This window comes from Lagenorhynchus albirostris, chromosome 9 (genome assembly GCF_949774975.1).
Source record: "Lagenorhynchus albirostris chromosome 9, mLagAlb1.1, whole genome shotgun sequence".
Classification (NCBI taxonomy): Eukaryota; Metazoa; Chordata; class Mammalia; order Artiodactyla; family Delphinidae; genus Lagenorhynchus; species Lagenorhynchus albirostris.
In genome coordinates this window covers 31,009,411-31,034,933 of record NC_083103.1, presented here as the reverse complement: position 1 = coordinate 31,034,933, position 25,523 = coordinate 31,009,411, and the positions used below count along the sequence as shown (strand labels likewise).

Below are 25,523 nucleotides of genomic sequence, written 5' to 3'. Positions count from 1 at the left end.
TGACAGAAAACAACTTGTTGGTTTCTCTATTTATTCAGGAAAAAAGACTCCTCAATTACAGCACCAGAATGTTCTGTTCATTTTAGTTTGGGGGAAACTAAAGCAATGTGTATGATTCGAATACCTGGGCCCTTGGTCTAGACCAGTGGTCTGCAAACTTCTTAACAGCCAGCTAAGGAGTATTTTAGGTTTTGTGGGCCATTCAGTGTCTGTCACAACTACCCAATTCTGCCATCACAGCACAGAAACAGCCATAGACAGTATATATACATAGGAGAGTGGCTGTGCTCCAGTAACACTACGTGTGGTCACTGAAAGGTGAATTTCACATGATATATATGTGTCATGAAGTATTATTTTTCTTTTGATTTTTGACAACTATTTAAAAATGTCTAACCATTTTTAGTTTGCAGGTCACCCAAAAACTGGAGATCAGCTAGATTTAGCTTGAGGGATATAGTATGCTGGCCCCTGGCCTACCAGTAAAGGGTAAATGGACTTCAGTAGGAGAGTCAGCCCTCATTGATTTATAGTAGCTGCCTGGAGAGCCGTGCTGAGAAGGAGTCTGAGGTTGCATCCACACTCTGTGGAAAGAGAGCCATGATTGATTAGTACGATCAGCCATGGCTAACGACAAGGGGAGAGGTGAGCCCAATTGGTATTATTTACTTTCCTCTATCTAGAACAAGGTGGTTTCCTGGATTAAATAGCAGGACCGTAACTTGCTAACATAGATAAATTAATGTTTAGAATGAACTAAGTTGTTATGTTGCTAGTTATTAGGTTTTTTTTGTAGCTAGGAAATTACCTTTCCTCATATTATCTCCACAAGAATTAAACTATCCCTGTCAACCTCAATCTCAGAAAAGTTGATTAAAACAAAGTGTCTCCTAATAAGACTGCAAGGAAGCACCACAAATTCCCAAATGTTTCACATCTATCCACTCTCTTTACCTATCTACACAAGATTTATCTAGAATAGAGGTCAATAAGGGTCAGGTAGCCACAGAGACCTAATTAGGTATACCATGTGGCTCAGGCTTTATCAAGACTTCTATAGTATATTTAAAAATATGAAAAACTGGGGTTCCCTGGTGGCGCAGTGGTTGAGAGTCCGCCTGCCGATGCAGGGGACGCGGGTTCGTGCCCCGGTCCGGGAAGATCCCACATGCCGCGGAGCAGCTGGGCCCGTGAGCCATGGCCGCTGAGCCTGCGCTTCCGGAGCCTGTGCTCCACAACGTGAGACGCCACAACAGAGAGAGGCCCGCGTACCGCATAAAAAAAAAAAAAAGAACTAAGTAAATAAATAAAAATATGCATACAGTCAGGTTTCCTAGAGTCTAAAGACTTTCTAAAAAGATTTGCATGTAAGTGGATGAATGGCAATAAATGGCAACTTTGCTAGATTGAAAAAATTATTTTAAATATTTAAAAATATTACTATAGTACTATTTTTCCAAATAAGTGTTCCTTTTGATTTATGTTTACTACATAGTCATCCAACCAATGTTTACTTAAAGGCAAACCACTAGCTTGTCAGCCAAGAACACCAAGAAGATTCAGCTGTCAATATACCAGGCTGGTCTCCCCTCCCTTTCTTAAATTAGTTAATTAATTAAATTACTTATAATTTTGGGTAACTAAATATAGAAAAGAAAATTTACATTTTTAAAGTTTTCAAAATCATGTTTTAACTAAACTATGTCTGATCTCAATATCTATTTTCAATTTCATTTTGTGGGCTCTTAATTTAGAGAAGACAATTTAAACCCTACAGAATCAGGTTTGATGCCATGACATACGGTATTTCATGACCACTACTTTCTCGGCTTTCTGCTCCTAATACAGCTTCACTGAAGTCAGAGATTGGAAGGCTGGGGTTCTATTTAGTTCTGCTGTAGAAAGAAGCCCCCATTTTTTTCTGGCAAAGACAAATAGCGTTTCCAAGGAGGACTGAGAGGAGGGAGAAAATGTCTGGGGCCCAGTCTCAGCTGGGAAGTGTGAAGAGGGGTGTGGGAGACTTACCTTCCAGTTCACAAAAGGGAACAGGATTCCCAGAGAGAACAAGCCCAGCATTGGTCCCCCACACATGCCGTGGATGCTGAGGGCAGCCTGTGGGTCAAAGCAGATCAGATCAACACTACACTCCCCTGAGTCTGTGGCCCACCTAGGACCACCCCCTTTCTTGGACCGGAGATGAAATACAGTCTTAGTCCTGACTGTGCCACTCATGAATCATGTGCTTCCTGGAAATCATTTCTCCATTCTGGGCTCATTAATAAGCACTGTGTATGTAAAACACCAAAAACGCCTACAAACATACGTGTGTGAGGGTGTGCACGTGTGTGTAAACACACACAGGCAATTTGGATTTGGTAGAATAAGTTTTCCCTCAAGCTGGAACTTATTGATTTGTTTATATTTTCTATCTTATCAAAAGCTTTTTAAATAATGTACCTAATAAATACATCTATAACTTATGTTGAATATCTCAGGTAGTTGATCCAGCTGTTCTAATTTAGTTTGAATAATTTTATAATTTTAATAATAATAATTGTCTGTTACCCCACTCCTGCTATCCCAGCAGAATACCTCAAGGATGTTGAAGCATTAAGTTGGGACATGATGGGGAGGACATTGGACATTCCATATCCTATAACCCATTTTTATGGCTCTGTCTCCTTTGGATATAGAGAGATTTTGGCAAATGCATTTCCATATCTCTTAACCTCTAAGTTATTGAAGCCGGTGAACTGGTTAGGGGCTTTAATTAAGCTAGTTTTCTATCAACCTATAGCCTTGGGCCATGGCCTTGCAGAAGTCTTGAACATACACAGGCACTGACATGCCTGCAAGGGAGCATGTACACACATATGTGCGTGCGTGTGCACACACACACACACACACACACACACACACAAAGCTACTCTGCAATGCAGCCCTGTCTAGTTCTATCAATACAACTGCAGGGCTCTTAGATAAAGTGGCTGTGATAAGGATGCTCTAAAGACTATACATATTTCCTATTTGTCAGGCACCCCTACGTGTCTTATGTGTCAGATAATAAAGATGAAATACCCTGGCACTCTAAATAAATGACCTCATTTCATCCCCACAATTACCCTGCTTAGTTGGTAGCACTAACTGGATTTTGTAGATGAGAAATTTGGACTGAGAGAAAACATATTAAAAGTATACTTTCAGTTAGAAAGTGGCAGAGATGAGATTTAAGAGTTTTAAGCCAGGGTTGTCTGGCTCTGAAACCCACATTTTCTCTCCTAAGAGCAGTCCCACCTAAAAAATAAAAAAATAAATAAAGTCAAGAGCACAGACCACCATCATGGTCTCCTTTTTCTGTTTAAGGGGAAAAAGTTCTTGAAAGAGTCCAGCACTAAGAGAATATTGAGATTCAAATTTTGGCCCTGCCACACGTAACACATAATTTGGTGAACCTTCAGTTATTAACTCAGATTCATTTTACTTCAGAGAGTCTTCTTTCTCTATAAAAAATAGAAACAGGACCAAGGGGCCTTCAAGTCCACTCCAGCTGCAATATAAATTCATTTATCCAGAAAAATGAGCTACAATGTACTGTTATGATTGTTTTTCCAGGATAATCTTTAGAGAAGTCAATGATACAGATTGATCTTTGACAAGATGGAGGCAAATAAGATTAAAGTAGATACTTTTCCCTAATGTCAATACTTAATATTCTTGACATATTCTCTGCTGATTGATAGTATTAATTCATAGTTGCTGTGGTTGCTGAATTTGGAAGTTAATTTACTAGCTATTATATGGGAGAATCAATAAGTTAGGAAAAATGTTTATTTCCTCCTGTGGGAGAGAAAATGAACAATCTCTTACAAAGTCCTTAGCCAATATGCCCCAGGGGGAAAAAAGTCTTCACATGCTAGAAAGAGAAATAAATCAAAGAATTTCTGGATTTGAAAAATATGTATTTCTTTAATGTACAAAACTAACCTCAATTTCTTATCTTTCTTTTTTTGTTGTCATTAAGTGTGTTTATTTGGAGGAAGACAGAGCTCATCTGACAACCTCCACCTCAGTGGCCAAATCTCACCTAAGCCCCTCCTGCAAGGAAAGGACAATGGCTCAGAAAGTGTGTTCTAGGACTGAGGTTGCCTTGCTGTGTCTTAGCTTTCTCAGACGTCAAGTGGGGATCAAAGTACCTGCTTCCTGGGTTGTTTTTGTGTGTGTGTATGAGAGTATTCAAAGTGGAATCCAAAAGAAGTCTCTGAATAGTGCCTGGGCACTCTGGAGCACACGATAATTGCCCCCCAAATATTATCTACTATTATAATCTTACTATTATCCTCTTACCTACCCTGTTAGTGAGCTCTCTGATTCCTGAAGTGGGCCATTTGATGGTTGGACTGTTTTGAGAGCTAGAAAGTACTTTTTTTATACTTAAAAAGAAGGAAGGAAGGAAGGAAAGAAAAAAAATGGAGAGAGGGAGGGAAGGAAGGAAGACCACTCCCCCCAAATAAAAGAAAAAAAAAAAGAAAGCACTTTCTTAAATTGAGAAAAGAATACTCCTGGAGGTCATGCCAAGCCTTGGTAGAACTAGCTGAGGGTCAGTAGGATAGCAGCATAATGGACAGAATGGCCTTTCTCGGAGGGAGCTCCGCAAATCACTAGTTAACAGATCTTTGCTGCTGTTACCTGCCCCTCCTCCTATCTCTTCTCCCTGCATTTGGTTCTGTGGTCACATATTTAAAGGGAAACAGCTTTCTTGCTAGGTCTTCCCAGAGCCTTCGATATGCTACTGTGTACTGTGGATTTCTGAAAGGGGAACACATTGTGCAGCATTTCCCAAAAGTCTTTGACTTTGGAAATTTTCACTCTTGGGGCATTTCCCAGGGTGAGGGTCTCTGGAAAACACTTTGAAAATCCTAAACTAAAACACTGAAAAGGCCTTTGTTTAAGGAGCTGACATCTGCCCACCCCCAGCACCACCAACGAACACACGCCATGAGTGTGTGTGGTTTTGTGAACATGAAATTAAATCTGGCTCTATGCTGTATACTTATGGGATGTTTGGTTTCAGTCTTCCATATTCCCTGAATACATTATTCTATTACATTAGATCTAGCAAAGCTGTTTGGAAAATTAAATAGGGGGATTATAGTCTTTCTGCACCTGTCAAGTCAGATGTGTTCGGAGAAATGAGGGGGCCATTTTAGACACAAATATCTCTCCTAGGAAACAACACATCAGTGTTTTCATTGTCCCCTAAACTGTGTGAATGCATTTTAACCAACAAAGAAAGTGAGGCTAGCATGCTTATCTGAATAAGGACAAGTCAACGAAAGCAACACTCACAACTTCCTCTTCATTATAAGTTTTATGTGTTACACCAGCCTTGCAGAAGTCTTTATCTATTCCAGAGCCTTCATACCTCAATGGCAAACAAGCTTAATATGCAAATAATTCTGAAGGAAACAACTTAGTGATTCAAATCCTCACTAAATTGAACATGGTGATACTTTCTTAAGAGTAAATAATAATTAGATAAAGGGGAGAAAAGAAAGGGGTACAAAGCATTAGAGGCAACTGGAAATGGGAGAAAATAAACCTAAAAAAATGCTGCCGAGGTCACTAAAGACAAACCTCATCAATCCACCAGTTCTGCTGTGTGGATGGGTAGATATCAGAGTGCTTCAAAAATTGTAAAGAAATCACCAAATATCTGTCATTTTAAAAAGTTCATACTTAGCAGAGAGGACATCAAGTTTCCAGCCCCACAACTTCTCTTATATAGAAAGTGAATTATCATGTCACTCAACTCCCTTAGACTTAGTTCCTTGAATTTGAAAAAGGAAATAATGGAACCTATGTAAGTAGTCATTGGAAGGATCAAGCAAGATACACTGCTCTGGGAACTAAAACACATTCTATAAAAGTCAGTGATGACTATTCACTCACTCTTGTTCATGTCTTCATTTAAGCAGCATTTATTGAAAACCTAATCCATGCCAAGAAAGTATACAAGATGTTCAAATTATACAATGACACAATGGGACTGAGGGGGTTGAAATAGAATCTGAAGATTGGTTTATCCAATGGTCCTTTGTGAGTTGGGCAATCTGGGAAGGGAAGAGGGGTGGCTCCAGACACTTTGCTGGTAAACCTGGTTTAGCCACTAACCAGACGTGAGAAGTTGAGCAGGATACTTTCACTCTTTTCTGTAACCATCTACAAAATGAATGTTGAAACAGATTATCCTTGAGGCTCTTTCTAGTGCTGATATTTTATGGAACTGGGAGTTGGACGTATGGGAGACAGGTCAGCCTGGATAACAGGTAGGGGCGGGCCCATTTCCCAGCTCCATCCCTCTTTCATTATGTGAATTTGGGGCAATTCTTCACCTCTCTATTTCTTAGTTTCCTTCATCTGTAAAATTAGTACATTAATCATACTACCTCAGAGAGAAGTGACGAGGATTAGATGAGATAATACATTTGGGACGGTAGCTTGAACATAAGCATTCTATAAATGTCAATTGTAATTATTGTTTTTCCTGCTAAGATTATCATTCCTACTTTTATTTCAGGATCATACATTCTCAGATCTGGATTTCAAAAGGTTTTCTAATTTTATTACAGTGCACCTTGTCACTGAGTCTCATTACTAGTTTTTAAAAGTTTCCCCTCTTGAAAGAAATTTTAGTTGAAATTTTACATGCATGTGTAACTTGGACCTGGTATCGGAGAGTATGAGCATTTGGGATTTGGAGGAATAGGAAAAGTATTAGAAAAGAAGGTGGGTAAAAAGTTGCTACAAAATCAAATGTGTCTTTTTCCTCTTTCATTACCTGTACAACGCTCCCCAGGAGGGATGCAGCCACAGCCATGGAGGTACATATTATGCCAAACAAGAGACCTGGAGGAAAGAAACTTCATGACTATCATCCAAGCTGGCTTTGAGGGATCCACTGAACTCCTGCCCAGGGCCGTCTCTCATGTAAGCCCTATCAGAAGGGGTCTCAGGAAGGACTGTCCACCCCTCTTAGCCATCACAAGCCCCAAGAGGGCCATTTAAGAGAGTTTCTCCCAAAGACATGCTTTCCTAGGTCAGGCAGAATGAGCTGGAATCCAGCCTTGAGGAGTCTTCTCTACAAGATTTAAGGAAAATGCTGTCCTGGTGACTTCTCTGGTGGTCCAGTGGTTGAGACTTCACCTTACAATGCAAGGGGTGTGCAGGTTTGATCCCTGGTCAGGGAGGTAAGATCCTACATGTCTCGCGGCCAAAAAACCAAAATATAAAACAGAAGCAATGTTGTAACAAATTCAAGAAAGACTTTAAAAATGGTCCACATCCAAAAAATCTTTAAAAAAAAAAAAAAAGAAGAAAACTGTCCTGTGGAAGCAACATGAAAATGCAGAAAGGTCACTGGTCTACTAGGCTAATCCAGATTAAATTCGTGAGAATTAAATCCATTTCGACCACTCACTAATAATCAGCTGAAGATGTTACTAACCTCTCTGGGATATGGATAGTTTTTCATCATTAAAATGGCTAAATAGTTACACAGTTTACCTCACAGATTTTGCAAATCTGGAAAATTTTTCTGGTCTTTTCATGCTTTATTCATACCTTCATTATGGCCCTCAGTATACTGTGTAACGATTTCTTTGTTTACATGGCTATGTTGGAGCACCATAAGGGCCATCAGGGTACCGCGCTCTGCAGCATCTTGCACAGGGTGCCTCCAGCATCTTAGGATCTCGCTGGATGAATCAACATATCCAGCTTAGTAATCTTTTAAAGGTGATGTCTTCTTTCAAACCATCTTTTTAAAAATAATTGTTTTTCTACATCTTTGTTTAAAAACTATCTTAAAAGTCATTCAATTCCCATTACAATCCATAGACTAAATGAGAGAGACAAGGTGCTGGAGATGGATTTAGACAGACACACAGTGACAGAAATAGAGAAAATGATTTTTCTCATTCTGTTTGAAATTCTCTCTCAGCTAAATATTTGGCTGAGTTCCCAATGTCACCATTAATGCAATTTTATTGAGTACTGACCATATGTCAAGCACTTTACTAAATGCCAGTGCTATAAATGCCACTGCCCCAGAGATCTCACATTTTAGGAAGGGACTACACATAAATAAATTAATTTATCCAACAGTGCCTGTTGCATAGCAAGTACTATGTGCTTGCCATTATTATTATTATCATTATTATCATCATCATCATCATCATTTCAGATTTAGTACATGATATCTCTAAAATTTATGATCAGGAATTCACTTTTAAGATGAAATCAGGATAGCGAATTTTAATGCTATATTTTCCAACTTCTCAATAAAACACAGAAAAATAAGGAAACTCACACAACACTAAAATCCAAGTTTGATCAATAAACACCTTTCAGAATTCTAAAATTGTTCCCATTATATTTAAAGATGATAGATTAGAAACAATGTTTGCCCTCGTTCTGTTTCACTTCATGAATAAGCAGAACTCCACCTGCCTGAAGAAAATAACAAAAGTGTCTTTTCTCTGCTACCTATTACCCTCTTGCTGGGCCAACAGTTATCTGTTTCAAATGGGATTCTAGGCAACCACCCCTCAATTCAAGGGTTCTACTTTTTTGTGCTGACTAGAGAATTGATTCAGTTCCCCTCTCCCCCATATCTTTACACTTCCACCAGATTGCAATCAATAGCAACCTGCAAGGCAGCGAGTTTAGGGGAAATTGGTGGGGTTCCATGGAGACCTGGAGTGTACGGATCCACAGACAAAGCAGTAAATGTGGTGGGGGGGGGAGTAGAGAAATCACCACAGTTGCAGCAAATACTATGGATTTTCCAAGTGCTACATCAGCTCAGAGGATCAGACAATAAACCATGGGCAGAAGAGGCATTTCTACCCAGCATATTCGTGAATGTCTGCTAGAAATTGGGAATTGCACCAGGAGTGATGCCAATCCACCTGCTATTAGCTGTAACTCATTATGCAAGATAGTGAAAAAATTAAGGCAATTCAACTACCCAGTTAACAAACATTCGGTCAGCACCAATTTCTCCTTGTTCAAGCATAAGGAAAAAGAAAAAAAGAAATATGGGATCCATGCCAAAATGTTACTAAACAAGGAAATGAATAATTAACCTGAAAACTCAAATACAGAATATGTTTTCTGGAAATACTTAAGAACCAGAAAAAAAAGTATTTAGAAACTGGCAATTTCAATATGATGCAAAACACATAGATTCAATGACGCAACAAGTGCAGTTCAGGAGAAAGCAAATGATATGAAAACACAACAATGTAGCGTGCAACACCCATAAGTTTAGATGAAGATGAATCCAGTGTGATAAGGAAGAACTATAAGGAAATTAAAAATTATAATAGTTGACCAAGCACTTCCTCACCTAGGTATTTACCCAAGAGAAATGAAAACATGTTCACAAAAAAGACCTGTGCAAGAATATTCATAGCAGCTTTATTCATAAAAAACTCAAACTGAAACAACCTAGGTCCATCAATAGAAGTGGAAGTTAAAAAAAAAAAAAGGTAAATCCATACAATGCCATACTACTCAGCCATAAAAAGGGATAAACTACTGATACAAAAAATACCATGGGTGTATCTCAACAATATTATGCTGAGTGAAAGGAGTCCTTACAAAAAAGAGTGGTACTGTGTGATTCAATTTATATGAAATTCTACAAGAGGTAAAACTGATCTATGATGAAAAATACCAGAATAGTAGCTGCCCCAGAGGGAATTGGTAGTAGGAATTACCAGAATAACCAAGAGAACTTTCCAGGGTCATAGTAATGATTTATATCTTTAGTGATTGAGTTACACAGGTGTACACATTTTTCAAAACTCAGCAAATGTATACTTAACATCTGTCCAATTCATTGTGGGTAGATTTTACATTTAACAAACTTTAACCAATTATTGAATTCTAGTTAATAATATGCTAAAATAATTAGGGGAAAGTGTACTGATGTCTGCAATTTATTTTTAAGTGTATCAAATATATGATGCATTAATGGATGGATAGAGAGCTAGATAGATATGTGAAAAAGCAAGTTTAATAAAACATTAATGGAGAATCTTGGTGGTATATATACAGGAGATCATGGTAAATGTCTTTAAACTTTTCTGTATGATTGAATTTTTATAGTAAAATGTGAGGAACAAAACACAACAGCAGAATTCAAATCATTATTATTAAGAAATTTACTTTGTGGAGAACTTAAAGTAACATTGAGAAAAAAACCTGAGCCCTTCAAGCATGCAGAGGAAAAGGACAAAGCTATGAAAATAAGAGAAATAATGAAGAATATGGAGAACACAAACCCCAAATTAGGGGAGCATTTAAGAATAAGGGTACGATAAAACTATCAATATTTGTAGGCAATAACCACACTTATTAGAAAATCAATTAAAATTTTAAGAATCAACAAGAGTTGTGCCAATGGCCAGATATGTACTTTACAAAAAAAACAAACAAAAACAAAAAGCTATAGCATTTCCACGTTGATAGTAAACAGTTTAGAAGATATTATGGGGAAAACATTCCATTCATAATATCGATGAAAGAAGTAGAAGAAGGAGGAGGAGAGGAAAAGGGAGGAGGGGGAGAAGCAGAAGGATGAAGACATGAGGATAATTAATATCTAAGAGAGAAAATATGGTGTTAAATGCAAAATGCTATTGATAGATGGAAAGCTTATAAAGATGTTAATTATTTCCAAAGACGTTTTTCAGTTTGGTACAGTTCCATTGAGATGGGGGGGTGCAACTAGATAACATGTAGTGAATTATTTTAAACTTAATCTGAAAGAATAAATAAACATGAACAGCCCAAAATTTGTTTTTGCAAAAAAAGAAAAAAAACAGTCACAACATTTAAATTTCTTCCCCAAAATTGACAAGAGCTGCTCTACCAGATATTTTAAATAAAACACTGCAAAGCTATAGTATAAAACAAGATGGTATTAGTTCTGCAATTGATAAATAATTTAATTTAATGAAAATAAGTATATAATATTAAACATATCCTTATAGATAAAATAATTTTATATTATATATTGCATATTATTACTACTAAAACTATTAAAAACCAATGAAGAATATTTGGTAATAAAGGACTCTTTAGAAAAGAATTTGGCTTTATTAGACAAGCTGACTGGCGATAGTGAGCAGAGCATCTTCCTCTGTGGAGAGACTAAACAGAATCAATACATGGCATAATCAAGAGGTGTTGATGTGATGAATCTAGGGCATAGGATGAACACAGAAGAATGTCGAATGTAAGGTTGGTAAAACCTAAGCTAACTGGTCATTCTTTCCTAGTGCCCTCCTGGTATCTCCAGAAGTGTAAGAATTGACATGTGAGAGTCCTCATGTATCTTCACATGCACTTGTGCCTGTCAGAGTGCCCTGAATAGTGTGTGCAGGATTTGACACGTACCACACGTTCATTTCATGATACGGAATAGACGATCCACCGGCTGTACCTACATAAGCCTTTACTGATCCAGGTGCTCAGCTTGTCGGAGAGATGGGGAAAACAGCTCTTGACAAAATCTTCAAACGTCACTGTTGCTAAGGCATTGATGCTGGCAGCCACGGTGCTACAGGGAGAGAAAAATGAGAACATAGTCCAAGGTAAATAAAGCTGACCGGCCTGCCCTGGTGTCCAGGGCAAATAGACAAGGCAGGGCTCTAGAAAAAAAACAGAGACAGACATATGTCCTTATTCTGGAACTTCAGGGGAACTACATGACCTGTCTACTCACTCTTCAAAGCTGCTTCTGTGCTTAATGCTCTTTGATGTCTTCCTCTAACTCCAGTTAAGAAGCTAGGCTTCCATGCTGGAACTCTCACTGATTCCCCTAACAAGACATTAAATGAGTTAGCATGCAGTAGCAGAGAGATTTTGTGTGTGTGTGTGTGTGTGTGTGTGTGTGTGTGTGTGAAGGTTAAACTTGAGGCAGAAAGTACTGACTATCCTAATCCAGGAATCAGTACAATATGCCATTCATTCATTCATTCACTCTTTCATTCATACCATTTATGCATCTGTTCATTCTGAGTACTAGGCATACAATGGTGAACCAGAAAGACATAGAGCTTACACTCTACTTGGCGACATAGACATTTAACAACCAATTATACAATTGACTACAATTGTTACGGAGAAAAATAACAGAGCTATGAAATCATGTCTTTCAGAGGCCTAAACCGATATGAAATTAGGATATTCTTCCCAAAGGAAGTGATGGTTAAGATAGGCACTGAAAGGACCCATGCAAATTCAGAAAAAGATGTTTTAGAACAAAGGGAAAATTACAAGTAAATGCCTACAGGTGGAAAATTTGTTTCATTCAACAACAGGAAGCCCCAGTGTGATTAGCATGCAATTAATAAGGGAGAAAGGGGCAAAGATAAGACTAGGAAGCAGGCAAAGACCAAAAGCACATAAAAGCTCTGATATTCTCTCTCTGACTTTCCAGAGTTCAGTCTTATAGCCCTAAAACTCGCTTAGTGGACCGAAAACCCAAGAAGTTGGAGTTTTCTTTGCAGAATAGCATGAAAGCTTATTAAATTCCTCATCTAGACCGGGAATATTTTAGCTAGTAGAATAGATGTTCCCTATAAGACTCCTCTTCTATCTGTAGATCCATGCAAGTCAAATAAAGAAAGGAGATGATCAAATAAAATAAACTTCCATGCTCCCAACGTATATGGCTCAAAATCCATCATTTGAAAGTTTCGAACATTAGGGTTAACCCTTGAATCCATTGGGAGGGAGGGAACAAAAAGCTGATTTTGGCCCAGAGGGAGCAGATTTGTAGAACCTTTGCTGGGTTGCTTTTGAGGTCAGACGTATTATCCATATGTCAATTTCTCAGATTCTAAAACTGTTACAAGATGGTGAAAATCGTTTTTTTTTTTTTTCCTATCTCTCAACCACCATCTCTTTACTCCACCCCCCACTCTTGTCTTTCCCTCTCCCTAACCCAACACCCTCCTTAATGTTATAGTAATAGTAATCTCTCTATAATATGTACTGTCCAGTGTCTCTTTCTTGGAATTTTAGAACTTGAGATCAAAAGAATCAACCATTCTCTTATGGAGGAATTAATCTGTTGACAGCTATATTTCTCCATTCTGGAGTCAGCTTTAAGAAAAATAAATAAAGCTCTGTAGGGAGGGACAAAATGAAAGCTAGCGTGTCACCCTACTTGTGTTTGATCCTCTGGTGTTCATTGTTTCTGTCCCTAGTTTCCTTGAGATACTAATACCAACACCACAGGACAATATGATTTTATATTACTGATGCAAAATCCTACAAAGAGTATTAGTAAAAATAATTCAACAGAACACTAAATTAAAATTATACCATAAGCAATTTAAAGTCATTATATGAATTAAGAGATGTCGCTATTTTTGAAATGTCAACATGTTAATATTAATATGCCAAAAGCTAAAAAAGCAAAAAATACTCATTTCAAAAATGCCAATAGTTTACCAAAATTCAATATTTCTCCCTGATAAAAGTATTTCTTAAATTAGAATAAATATATGCATTTTTGTTCTTTTTTATGATTTTATTAGTTTTATATAAATATTTTAAAATGTAAATAAATAATATAGTTTAAACCAAAACCTGAAATCATATTTAATGGTAAAATCCAAGAACAATTCCCTTTAAAGTGCATAATAGGCACTTCCCTGGTGGTGCAGTGGTTAAGGATCCTGCCTGCCAGTGCAGGGGACATGGGTTCGAGCCCTGGTCTGTGAAGATTCCACATGCTGCGAAGCAACGAAGCCTGTGCACCACAACTACCTAGCCTGTGCTCTAGAGCCTGCGAGCCACAACTACTGAGCCACCTTCCACAATTACTGAAGCCCGTGAGCCTAGAGCCCATGTCCCCCAACAAGAGAAGCCACTGCAGTGAGAAGGCCACGCACCGCAAGGAAAAGTAGCCCCTGCTCGCCGCAACTAGAGAAAGTCCGCACGCAGCAACGAAGACCCAACACAGCCAAAAATAAATAAATAAATAAATTTATTAAAAAATAAAATAAAAAGATAAAGTGCATAACAAAACAAGGATTTCTGTAATCCCTCAATTTTTTATCATTGTTCTCAAAGCATAATTACATAAGAGTGAACATAGAAGTGTAACTATTAGAAAAGAAGAAAACTCAAAAGTATTGGCAGGTATTATGATTTGAGTACACCCAAGTTCTATAGAATTAACTGAAAATAATTAGGAAAAATCTGATATCAAGGGAAATTCTGTAAAAGAAATATAATGAATAAATACTAACCTAACATTTTAAATCAAACTTTAAAGCTTAGTCACTAAAATTATTAGTATTGTCATAACTGTACACAAATAGATCAAAGGAATATAAAAGAAAATCCAGGAAAAGTTCCAAATATATAAAAGAAAGTAGGATGTGGTAAAGGTAGCATTTCAAGTCAGTGGTGAAAATGTGGCTTTTTACTAAAAAATAATGGGACAACTGATATCTGGATGATTATTTATAAACATGGAATGGAGAAGCCTTCATAAGAATGATATAAACCCAGAAACCATAATGTAAAAGGATTGATTAATATGAAATAGAAGCTCAACATACTCAAAAATACTATTAATAAAGCAAATATACATAGGACAGATGAGAAAAATGAGACATATGTCAATAAGCTATTTTCTTATATACATAAGGAAGAAAACTCAAAAGAAAAAAATAGCAGGGAATATGAATTGGCAGTTTACAGAAAAAGAACTACAAACGGCCAGTGAAAGTATGGAAAGGTAGCCAACCCCACTTTTGATCAAGGGAATATGTATCATACTAAGTGAAGTAAGTGAGACAGAGAAAGACAAATACCATATGATATCACTGCCATGTGGAATTTAAAAACGTGATACTGTCTTAATGTTTTAGTCCATTGCTCTCAACACTCTTGCCCCCATTCTCCAAGTCACTATCATGTCTACCCTGGATTAAGACAAAAGCCTCCTGTATATACCACTCTTGCTTTAGTGATAGCCACTTCCCTCCACAAAGACTGAGTCTTCAGTTGTATGACATCATCAAACCTCCTTGCTTCAAAGCTTCCTATTTAATATGAAATGCCAGCTCTTTATTCTTTCATAAAGGTTCTTCCTGATCTGATGCCTGCTTGCCTCTTTAGGCTCCTCCCCATCTGCTGTCCTTCCCGTTCCTTATGCTTCAACTCTTCTCTCGGATCCTGAACTATTCCATACAGATTATCTCCTTGGGGCTTTGGTATTTGCCCTCCCCGCTGCCTGTAAAAGTTTCTGCCTGTGATCTTCACAGAGCTGGCTTCTCCACACACTTTAGATCTCAGCACAAATGTCATATACTTAAATTGGAGTTCACTAAAGCCCCTATCAAAAACAAAGTCCCCAAACCTAACCTCTCTCTAGGCTATCACTCTGTCATTTCCTTTATACTATTTGTCATTATCAAACAATGCCTTGTCTTTTTTGTTGTTGTTTAGTTATATATTGTCCGTCTTCCATGTCTGCTAGAACGAAAACTCTATATCAGGGCAATACTTATGCTAGTCTTGTTCCCTGAAGTATCCCCACTGTCACCAACTGTGCCTGGCATAATATAAACCTTCTAAAATATTTGTTAGAATAAATGTGTGAAAAATTTTGTACTTAGAATAATGTCTACATTTTGGATATGGATGTTCTTACATTTTGGATATGGATGTGCCTGAGTGTGTTATGGAAGATGGAGAGAATGGATTGCGAAGCATAGATCTGTAAGAATGTATTGCAGCTGAATGAGAAATGCCAGCAGAGAGAGCTGCCTTGTGTGCTGGTGATGCGAAACCATGGGGGCAGTTGGCATCAGACAAGGTTGAGAAAATAAACAGAGAGATCTAGTGCAAAGGCGGACCTAGGTTTACATACCACCTCTGTAGTTTACTGTCTCACCATGGGTAAGTTATCTACCTTGCTAAATCTTAGTTTCCTTATTTGTAAGCTGATGATAACGAGTAGTTTCGGCCTCATATAATGTGTGACAACTAATGAGCAAATGCATATAAGGCATTCAGCAGGGCAGCTGACACACAGTGAATACTCAGTAATACTGATAATTACCACCATTACCTTTGTCATCCTGGTTGCCTTGCTATCACCATCCTCACCATCATCATCATCACAATGTTATTGCCAAGTGTAGTCAATACACTAACCTCAGAGTTCCACTGAAGGCACAAGCCACAAAAAGTCCTGGGAGTCCTGGCATTGTGGCAAATAACTCCATGACGAAGTATGGCATCAGCTGAAGAGGAGGCAAAACAAGATGGGATTAGTGGTCTCATCATCAGTGTCTGAAATGTGGGACTGTATTGTAGCTTTTTAGCAAAAGGAGGTGGGAAAAAAAAAGAAAAAAGAAAGTAACAATAAAGGAATTTGCCTGGACTATCGTTGTTAAATGCTAACAAATGAGGTTATGATCAGTCCAATTCCATGGACCTGAGGTGCAGCTGTAGGGGAGGGGAAGGGATAGGAAAGGGACAGTCATTTAAGGAAAATGTTGCATGAACTTTAGAATATTCAGGAACTTTTAACTTTTTTTACGTTTGCAATGTGTGCTATTTTCTTGCCTGTTTACCCTTAATGTTAGAAACTAAATCCTAAAAACAAATACTTAAAACAGGTCTTCAGGGAGTCTAGGTATTATGGTTCTACTCTGGAGCCAGATTTGTGGGAGAGGAACAGCCACAGGACACATTGGGACAGTTGTATATGTAGGGGGAGAGGATAGAGACGATAGCTCCTCCTGAGAATATTCTCCGTGAATGGAGTTTTTAAGGATGGACAAAGAGATTGTCATACTGAGTAAAATAAGTCAGACAGAGAAAAACAAATATCATATGATGCCACTTATATGTGGAATCTTAAAATAATGGTACAAATGAACCTATTTACAAAACAGAAGTAGAGTCACAGATGTAGAACAAACTTATGATCACCGGGGGGAAAGGAGGAGGAGGGATAAATTGGGAGATTTGGACTGACATATACACACTACTATGTATAAAATAGATAATGAATAGGAACCTACTGTATAGCACAGGGAACTCAATACTCTGTAATGACGTATATTGGAATAGAATCTAAAAAAGAGTGGATATATGTATATGTATAACTGATTCACTTTGCTGTACAGCTGAAACTAACACAACATTGTAAATCAACTGTACTCCAATAAAAATTAATTTTGAAAAGCATGCTTAATGTAATATATTGGGGTGATATTGTTTAATCCATAATGAGAAGACATGAGCAGAAGCATTATAGAAATAAGGGTCATTTTGTTCAATCTGAGATTAAAGCAGCATTAATCAACCTTGTGATGGATAGAAAAAAAGATTTGATGGTGGCATTGAAAACCAAAACTATGGGTTCAAGTCCTCTTCCACTCTCCCCAGCCCTGCCCTGGCCCCAGTCCTTGCCTTCAAGGACAAGGTAAGATACCTTCTTTTTACATGTTCACTCCCCAGTATTAGAACCTGATCTGTGATAATATCATCCAAGAGGAGAGGAAAGAAATCAAGTCTTTGGGGTTTGGGAAATACCTAGAGGTCCAGGTCGAAAAAGAGAAACTGTGTTTTCTGCTGGCCAGAAACACACTCATTTCAGCTGTTCCCCACTGGTCCCAAGGGAGCACATACCTGGTCTGGTGCTGAGATGATACCAGAAGTCCAGGGATCACAGTCTTTGAAGTGGGAGTACATGATTAAGCCAGAGAAGACAGCACATGCCAGAATGACCCAGAGGCCCAACAAGTTGAAATACAAGGCTCTAGAAAATAACACATGGATCTACTGGTAAACTCTATGTCATATTACAGTGTGGTCAGGGCATTACCAAAGACTCAAGGTAAAATTTGGGGGGCCTTTTTGCTATAAAATAAAATTCTATAGCCTTCAAGAATGTATATATTTTGATATCAAGTCACTATGTTATACACCTGAAACTAATACAAGTCGATTATATTTCAATTTTTAAAAATCATTACTTTTTATACTTTTGCATTTTTTTTGTTTGGGCATGTTACAATTTTAGACTGATTATGAAATTTGAACAAGGTGGATTTTTGATGGGTTTGCTTTTGAAACAGCTTTTCTGCAAAGTTGCAATGTGTAGTGTGAGGTCTATTTCCTTGGATGAAATTTCACGTATCAATCACTCATATTATATAACTTCAAGTAATTTCCCCCCACTCAATTCATGAAACTGTCAAAAAGCCAACTTTCATTTTAACATCTTTTATTCCAGAGGAATGATGAGATAAATGTAGAAGTAGACACGTTTTGGAAATATTCGCTTTGGAGGTTAAATCAGATGAAGTTTAAAGTTCAGTTTTTTAAAAGGCAATAGAAGGTATGAAAAACCTAAAGTCATTTTCCCCACATTCTTTGGAGCAATTCTTTTTATTCTACAACAATTCTTTTTATTCTATAACATTCTGTTTAACTTCAGTTTGAGTGCATTTGTAGTATCCTATGGTTATTTTGTATTCATACTGTTCTTTGAAAGTCAAAATATTACACATCTTCTAAATCTCAGGGAAGACTTGAAAGTCGGCTGGCCTCACACTGGATCAGTGAGAGAACAAACAATCTTGCTCTGGAGAGAGTTTCAAGGGGCAGGGGGCCCAAAGAGCAACAGGAGGCATTTCCTGGGAATGTTTCATTTCATTCAAACAATGTCCAGCCATTGTTTGAAGGGATTCAGATGCACTCACATTCAAATGTAAGGACACATATTCATTTCAAAGCCCCCTAAAAACCCTGCTGTACAGGTGTACCTGACTTTCAGAAAACCCTTAAATCAAAGTATTCTTTTATGAAGCAAATATATTAAATAATCAACCCATCTGGAAATTTTTATTTTACATTATTTACATTAGGAAAGGGTATTATCTCTGAAATTCCTTCCTTGGGATTATTCCAACCATATTTATCTTTGAGTTTTAGCTGTTTGTTTGCTTTTGTTTGAAAAAGGTTGATTTAGACGTAGCCTTTGGGGAATACATTTGATACATGAAATGGTCAATACCTACAAACTGAATTTGCTGTACTCTTACTTCTGCCATTTAGACAAATTTTATTCAAACTTTTCTCAGGCCATATCCTGGATCCTCTTTACCTGAAAGGTCACTCCCTGCTCTCTCATCAGATTCTACTCCTTATATGGCTTTACATCTTTATAGCATTTATCCTTATCTGAAATTGTATAATACATTTATTTGTTTATTATCTGTTTCCCCCACTTGAACACACACAGGGCTACGTCCCCAGAGCACACAATGGTGCTTGCACATAGCAGACATAAATTATTTTATTTTTGTTAAAAATGATTAAATGAATAAATGAAAGACAGAAATTCTTTACAATATGGTTATACTCTTTACATCATTTCTTTTTTGAAAAAGTATCGGACCTGGAGTCAGAAGACTTTATCCTTAACAACTGTGTGACTTCAGACAAGTCACTAAGACTCTGAGCCAGTTAAATCCTTTGTAAAAAGAGTGTTAACATACCTGCCTTACTTCTTATTATAGGACTAATATGAAGATTGAATGAGTTATACTCCATAAAAATATATAGAGGTTATACAGCCATATGTAGGTTGTATAGCCATTATTCAAAACAATTTTAAAAACTCACCAGTCAACTATGGGAAATGAGAAATCAGTGGCAAAATTGTATAATAGAATGTTAAAGCCCTTGTATTTGAACTTATTTTTTTCTTTAGAGATAGACTTTAATTCTCTACATGGCTAATTCTCCTGTTTGCAAATTAAGCCACTTCATCGATTCATTCAGAAAATATTTATGAAGCATCACTATGTACCAGGTTCTTCCAGGTACTGAGAACATAGCAGTGAGCAACCCAGAGCCCACCCTCATGAAGATGATATTCTGGGATTAGAGGCAGGTAATAATCACCAAAATGAAATAAATAAACAAGGTGATTTTAGATGCAATAAAAGATATAAAGAAAATAAACAAAGGCAAAGAGAATGGAACATAAGTGACTGGGTGTGGATGCGCTCATCTTAGCTGGGACATGAGATGGTGATGGGAAGGGACATGGTAACCTGCACCAGCTTCTCCTGCCGTCACAGCATCATCTTCTGCCTGAAGTCCTGAAATGTAAACTGAAGTCTAGAAACAAAAGCGTCCAAAGCAGCTTCCAGGGAGCACGTCTAAAATGATTTGGTAAGTGATACTATTCCTAAGTTTGAAGAAGATCTGGCTTAAGATGAAGCTGTCTTTAGTGAGTAATCACCATTCTGGCCATGCAATTAAATGCATCTATAATAGGTCACTTCTGGTTTTAACCTATGGCCACATTCAGTATGAACTTTATGGATGTATTTTCACCTACCTATGATGCAGAGATTTTTCTAAACCCTGATGGAATGTCCTAATTACATCAGGCTCTCAGATAATTGAGCAGAAGTGATGCACGTAATCAACATTCTATAGAGTCTCCTAGATAAGAGTCTGTTGGCAGCTGGCTCTGAGTGGACCCCAGTTGCCCTGGAAGTGTCCTTGAGGCTCCAGTTGCGTGACAAATGAGAGGTCCCACTAGATCCCCACTATAGCAATCTCCCCTCCAGCTGTGTGCACTTCAACCATACTGACCATTTGGACTGATTTCTCGCTCCTGAATTGTATCAACTAAATCAACTAAGATTCTTACAGGGAAGTCTTTTCTAAAGACAGTTTTTATTTTTTCATCTTTCCTTATTCTAACAAAATTCCCATCATAGCTCTGGTCCTTCCATGGGAGTGGGGATGGGTGGAACCAGGAATGGCAGTCCTAAATGCTTAGGAAATTATATATATATTTTCTTTCGTGAGTATCTCTCCTTTTCTGACAGTTTTCATACCCATCAAATACTAATGTAACAAATTCCAAGAAACTATTATGAATGGGTGGCTTAGTTTAAACCAGTCCACTAAACAAGATCTAAAGATACACAAGCACAAGTACACATGCCGGAATATACATATATACACTTCTACACATGCACACACACACATAAATTCTTATGTATATATGTGTCCATTTATGTGGTTACACATTCAAGCATGATCTTCTTGAAGCATTACTTTGTTCAATAAGTAATCAATATTTAATAAGCACAAAGTACTATTCTTGGCCTCTTGAAAAAATGATGAAAAAAATACATTTCCTAACTTTTAGGTACTATTATAATAATAGGGAGAAATTAGGTATGTTCACAAGAATAAACAGTATAACACAAGCACATAAGATTTAAAAAAACCCTTGATTTAACAGAGAATTATTATTTATTTCACCTAATGATTCTTCCCTTATCAGATATCGTCAATTCTAATTTATTTTAATGCAGAATTTTAAATGAATTCTAATTTTAACTGAATTTTAAGATAAAATTATATTTGATCCTAAATACATTTTTAGTAATTCAACTATTTGAGAAAGTGATGATCACATGTGTAGAGAGTTTAATATTATTTATTGTAATAGGATATGAATATGTTACCAGTGAATTGATAGAACAGTAGATAATGTTTTCACTTCTTCCTTCTGAGGGTATGTTAACTATGTAAGTAACATATTCCCTTTTGAAATTCAAGTTACAAAATGTTGGACCATATCCATAGCCATTATTCTGTCTAAATAAGAAACTATGCATTCAAAGTATTTTATGATCAGTTGTGGAAATATTCATAGTGGCTGTTTCTCACTCCAAGAAAAGTTAACGGCATTCTGACAAGTCTGCAGAGGCTGGAACCTTGGGTAGCAGCAATGAGGATGAAATGCCCATTTTCAATGAAATTCTATCTTATTTCTGCCAGTTTTACAAAAAAATAAAAAATAAAAGTGCATAACTTCCTTTGGTCTCCATTCTAGAAGGTGGGATGAATTGCATGGTTTTAAAAAGCCTTAAGTTGCAACTCTGTGGAGTCCTTCAGAGTAAGCAGACCTGGTAAAACTGGTGACTGGTTATCTGGGCAGGAGTTGGAGCAGCTGAAGCCCTGTTACGACTTGCTTCATTACCTTGGGTTTTCTTCTTTTAACGTCTCCTTGGAAACTTTTACAGTACATCCATCAAAATAAAAACAGTAATTGAAGAGACCACATGCTGGATGGAAATAGTGATGAGGGCCATCTCATCACAGAAACTGTAAGTAAGAAATATGTGCTCCTTCTTTCTGCATTGCTTCCCCCAGCACCTAATTTAACCCAGTAATTTCTCAGTAAATGAAAGCAGCAAATGACGGTGAACAAAGGCAGACAGAAAGATCTAAGTTCAAATCCCAGCACTGCCACTTCCTTGTGGAGAAGGGAATAGTAATGCCTGCCTCAAAAAATTGTTGAAAGGGTTAAATGAATCTTTGTTTCTTTCTCTCTTTTATGCACACACACAAACACATTTGAAGCATGTAAAGCACAGAGAAAAAACATTGAAATGTTCATTAATAACTCACAGCTTGGCATGTTTTTCTGTTTTGCAAGAGATGCATCGCTGGATGGTCGACTGATTAACTCCATAGATTCCAAGCCATGTAAAAGTTCCTCCCACTGAGATTGTCCAAAAAGTGTGCCTCCTGAGAGGATCTACATCAAAGCTGTGAGGCAGAGAGAAGTGAGTGAACAAATACATTCCTTTGATGCCCAAATATTATTTTAGGTGATGAGGTCATATGGCTAAATCTTTATAAAACAAGAAAAAGTAGCATTGGACATACTCAAATATATTTAGTCGAGATCCATTGGCTGATTGCTCTAATACATTGTGTAATCCACCAGCATCGGCTGATCCTTGAATGAGAACTGTTAAGAAGCCCACAGTCATGACAACCATCTGAAATGCGTCAGTCCACACCACTGCTTTTAGTCCTCCCTGAAATGAAGAGAATGGATGTGAGTTCTTAAAAATGAAGCCTCAACTCTTCCATTTCTGCACAGCCTCTCTGCTAATGCATCTTTCTTTCTCCCTTTTCTCCCTTTCTTCCCCTTCTCTCCCTCCCTCCCTCCCTCTTTCTCAATCTCTCTCTCTCTCCTTCCCTCCCTTCCTTATTTCCTCCCTCCCTCCCTCCATCCCTCTCTCTTTCTCTCTCTCCCTCTTTCTTTCTCTATTTCCTTCTTTCTTTCTTTCTTTCCTTCTTTCTTTCCTTCCTTCTTTCTTTCTTTCTTTCCTTCTTTCTTTCTTTCTTTCTTTCTTTCTTTCTTTCTTTCTTTCTTTCTTTCTTTCTTTCTTTCTTTCTTTCTTTCTTTCTTTCTTCCTTCCTTCCTTCCTTCCTTCCTTCCTTCCTTCCTCCCTTTCTTTCTTTCTTTCTTTCATCACTGAGCACATTTTATGTGCCAGGTTTATTGAGGATGATCATCTGGGTCTTGCTTGTACAATTTGAGATTTTATTTTTTGTAAATTTAGTGCAGTGAATAAATTTGGGGAAACTGAGATGGTAGGCTACTGAAAAAAAAGAAAAGAACTAGGAAGGAATGATAGATTCCAGACACTCATGGAGAAAGTTGTTTTAAGAGCTAGAGGACGGTCAAATAGTGAGGCGAGTAAACCAGAGTGTCAGGAGGGTGAATCTAACAGTAGACCTCAGGAGATGGTGATTCAGCAATAGGTTAGAGCAGTGGTTATCAAACCTGGATCCTTTTTAGAGTCACTTCGGGAATTTGGAAACAAACAAAAAAACCCAATGACTGAGCCCCATCCCCAGGAATTCTGAATAAATTGAGGTCTGGGCTGGGACCCAGTTCTAAGTGTTTTTACGGCTCCCCAGGTGATTCCAATGTACAATTCTAGTTGGGAATATGTGGGAAAGAAGAAAGGAGGAAAGAAAGAGGCTGCTGGAGAATCCCTTAGGAACATGGTAAAGGTGCCATGAGCAAATTAGGAAAGATTAAATGAAGTGATATATTTTAAAAGTACTTTGAAAATGAATAAGCACTATGTGAATGAAAGGATGTGGTATTTTTAACGTTGAAAAATAGAATTACCCCCAGTTACTCCCCCAGAGTGTCAAGAACTTCTGTGAAAAGATGACAGGCTTCATCTTTATCTTGAGAAGAAAGAAGACACTGGATTTGCCTCATCATTTCTCGTGTAGTTAAAGTTAAAATGCAATTTAAAAATAGACATAAAAGTCCCTTCCACATGCATTGTGTTTCTATATTCTGTTCTATTTCCAATTTGAGAAATATGCAATCTCTTACTTCCACCTTCCAAGAGTGGTATTTTGATTTTCTTTAAAGACAGTAAGACTTCTAAACCCAAATCACAATATCATATTTTAGTGATATGAAGACCAAATATCAAAGACCTCAGTTTTCAGAGGCTACTTGGCATGGTTTATATGCATAAACCTGAACTTGAGCTAGACCTGGGGCAAGAGAACAAACCACTTCATCACCGCTTTAACGAATGTGCTTCAAAAGGCAGATTAATGTAGCTATAAGCTACCATGAAAACTTCTCTGATTCTATGACTCCTTCATACAGCAAGAGACACACACGCCCACACACCACTCATCTACAATCCTGACTGTGCCTTGAGTGTCACTTAGGTATTTTAATCAGTCTGTTGTTTTGGTTCTACTGTTTACCTCCCTAGATTGCAAACTCTTGGGTGGCAGGAATCACTTCTTTCTTTTTTTCTTTTTTTTTTTTTTTATATCTCTTCCACTGGTTATCTTAGCTAGGCTACACATCCACAGGATTAACAGAGTAAAGAAACTGCTCTATGAGCAAAAGTGTTAGATAAATGAGCCACCAGTTTGGTAAGACATTGAAGTTTGTGTTCCAGCGAGAGGTAGGAGGTGGAACAAAGATGTGTGAGAAGAGGTTAGATGGGTGGATTGACTCACAGACTGAAAGATTTCCAACACTAGGTTAAGAAGTTTATACTTTATCCTGTGAACAATGGGAAGCAAGGAGAGAATTAGGTCAGTCAAGTGGCGTGAAGAGATGGATGTTTTAAGAAGATTAAGTTAACAGAGGCATGCAGGGTGGAGGGAAACACTGAAATCAATTAAGAGGTAGTACATTTAGTTTATTTTTGTATATTGTGATTATTAAAGTATCCAGACTTGTTTCTGACATCTTTTTGGTTTCTATTTGTTCTACTTTTTCTGTATTTTTTTCTTCTCTTTCTTAAATCAATTGCAGTTTTATTTTTGCTTTGTTTTAATTCCCCTTTTCTACTCTGATTGTTTTATTTAAATGAGTCTGCTTGAAATTTTGCCATGAATTTTTCATTTAGAGTCAAATTTTTAAAATGTCTTAATCCCCAGCAATTCAAGGATTAAAAAAATCTTTAAGGGGCTTCCCTGGTGGCACAGTGGTTGAGAGTCCGCCTGCCGATGCAGGGACACGGGTTCGTGCCCCGGTCGGGGAAGATCCCACATGCCACGGAGCGGCTGGGCCCTTGAGCCATGGCCGC

The 25,523-nt window shown here is 37.5% G+C and overlaps 1 protein-coding gene across 1 annotated transcript in view; it reads right to left on the bottom strand.

The window, feature by feature from the left end:
* The window catches only part of SLC5A12 (solute carrier family 5 member 12), a 45,089-nt gene that overhangs the window by 7,015 nt on the left and 12,551 nt on the right, over positions 1-25,523 (bottom strand). Inside the window, exons 5-11 of the mRNA XM_060157749.1 lie at positions 22,819-22,973; positions 22,558-22,698; positions 17,737-17,866; positions 16,252-16,340; positions 11,517-11,629; positions 6,839-6,906; positions 2,026-2,112 (exon numbers count right to left, since the gene is read on the bottom strand). Coding sequence (XP_060013732.1) covers positions 2,026-2,112; positions 6,839-6,906; positions 11,517-11,629; positions 16,252-16,340; positions 17,737-17,866; positions 22,558-22,698; positions 22,819-22,973 — 783 coding nt within the window. The remainder of the gene's footprint in view (positions 1-2,025; positions 2,113-6,838; positions 6,907-11,516; positions 11,630-16,251; positions 16,341-17,736; positions 17,867-22,557; positions 22,699-22,818; positions 22,974-25,523) is intronic.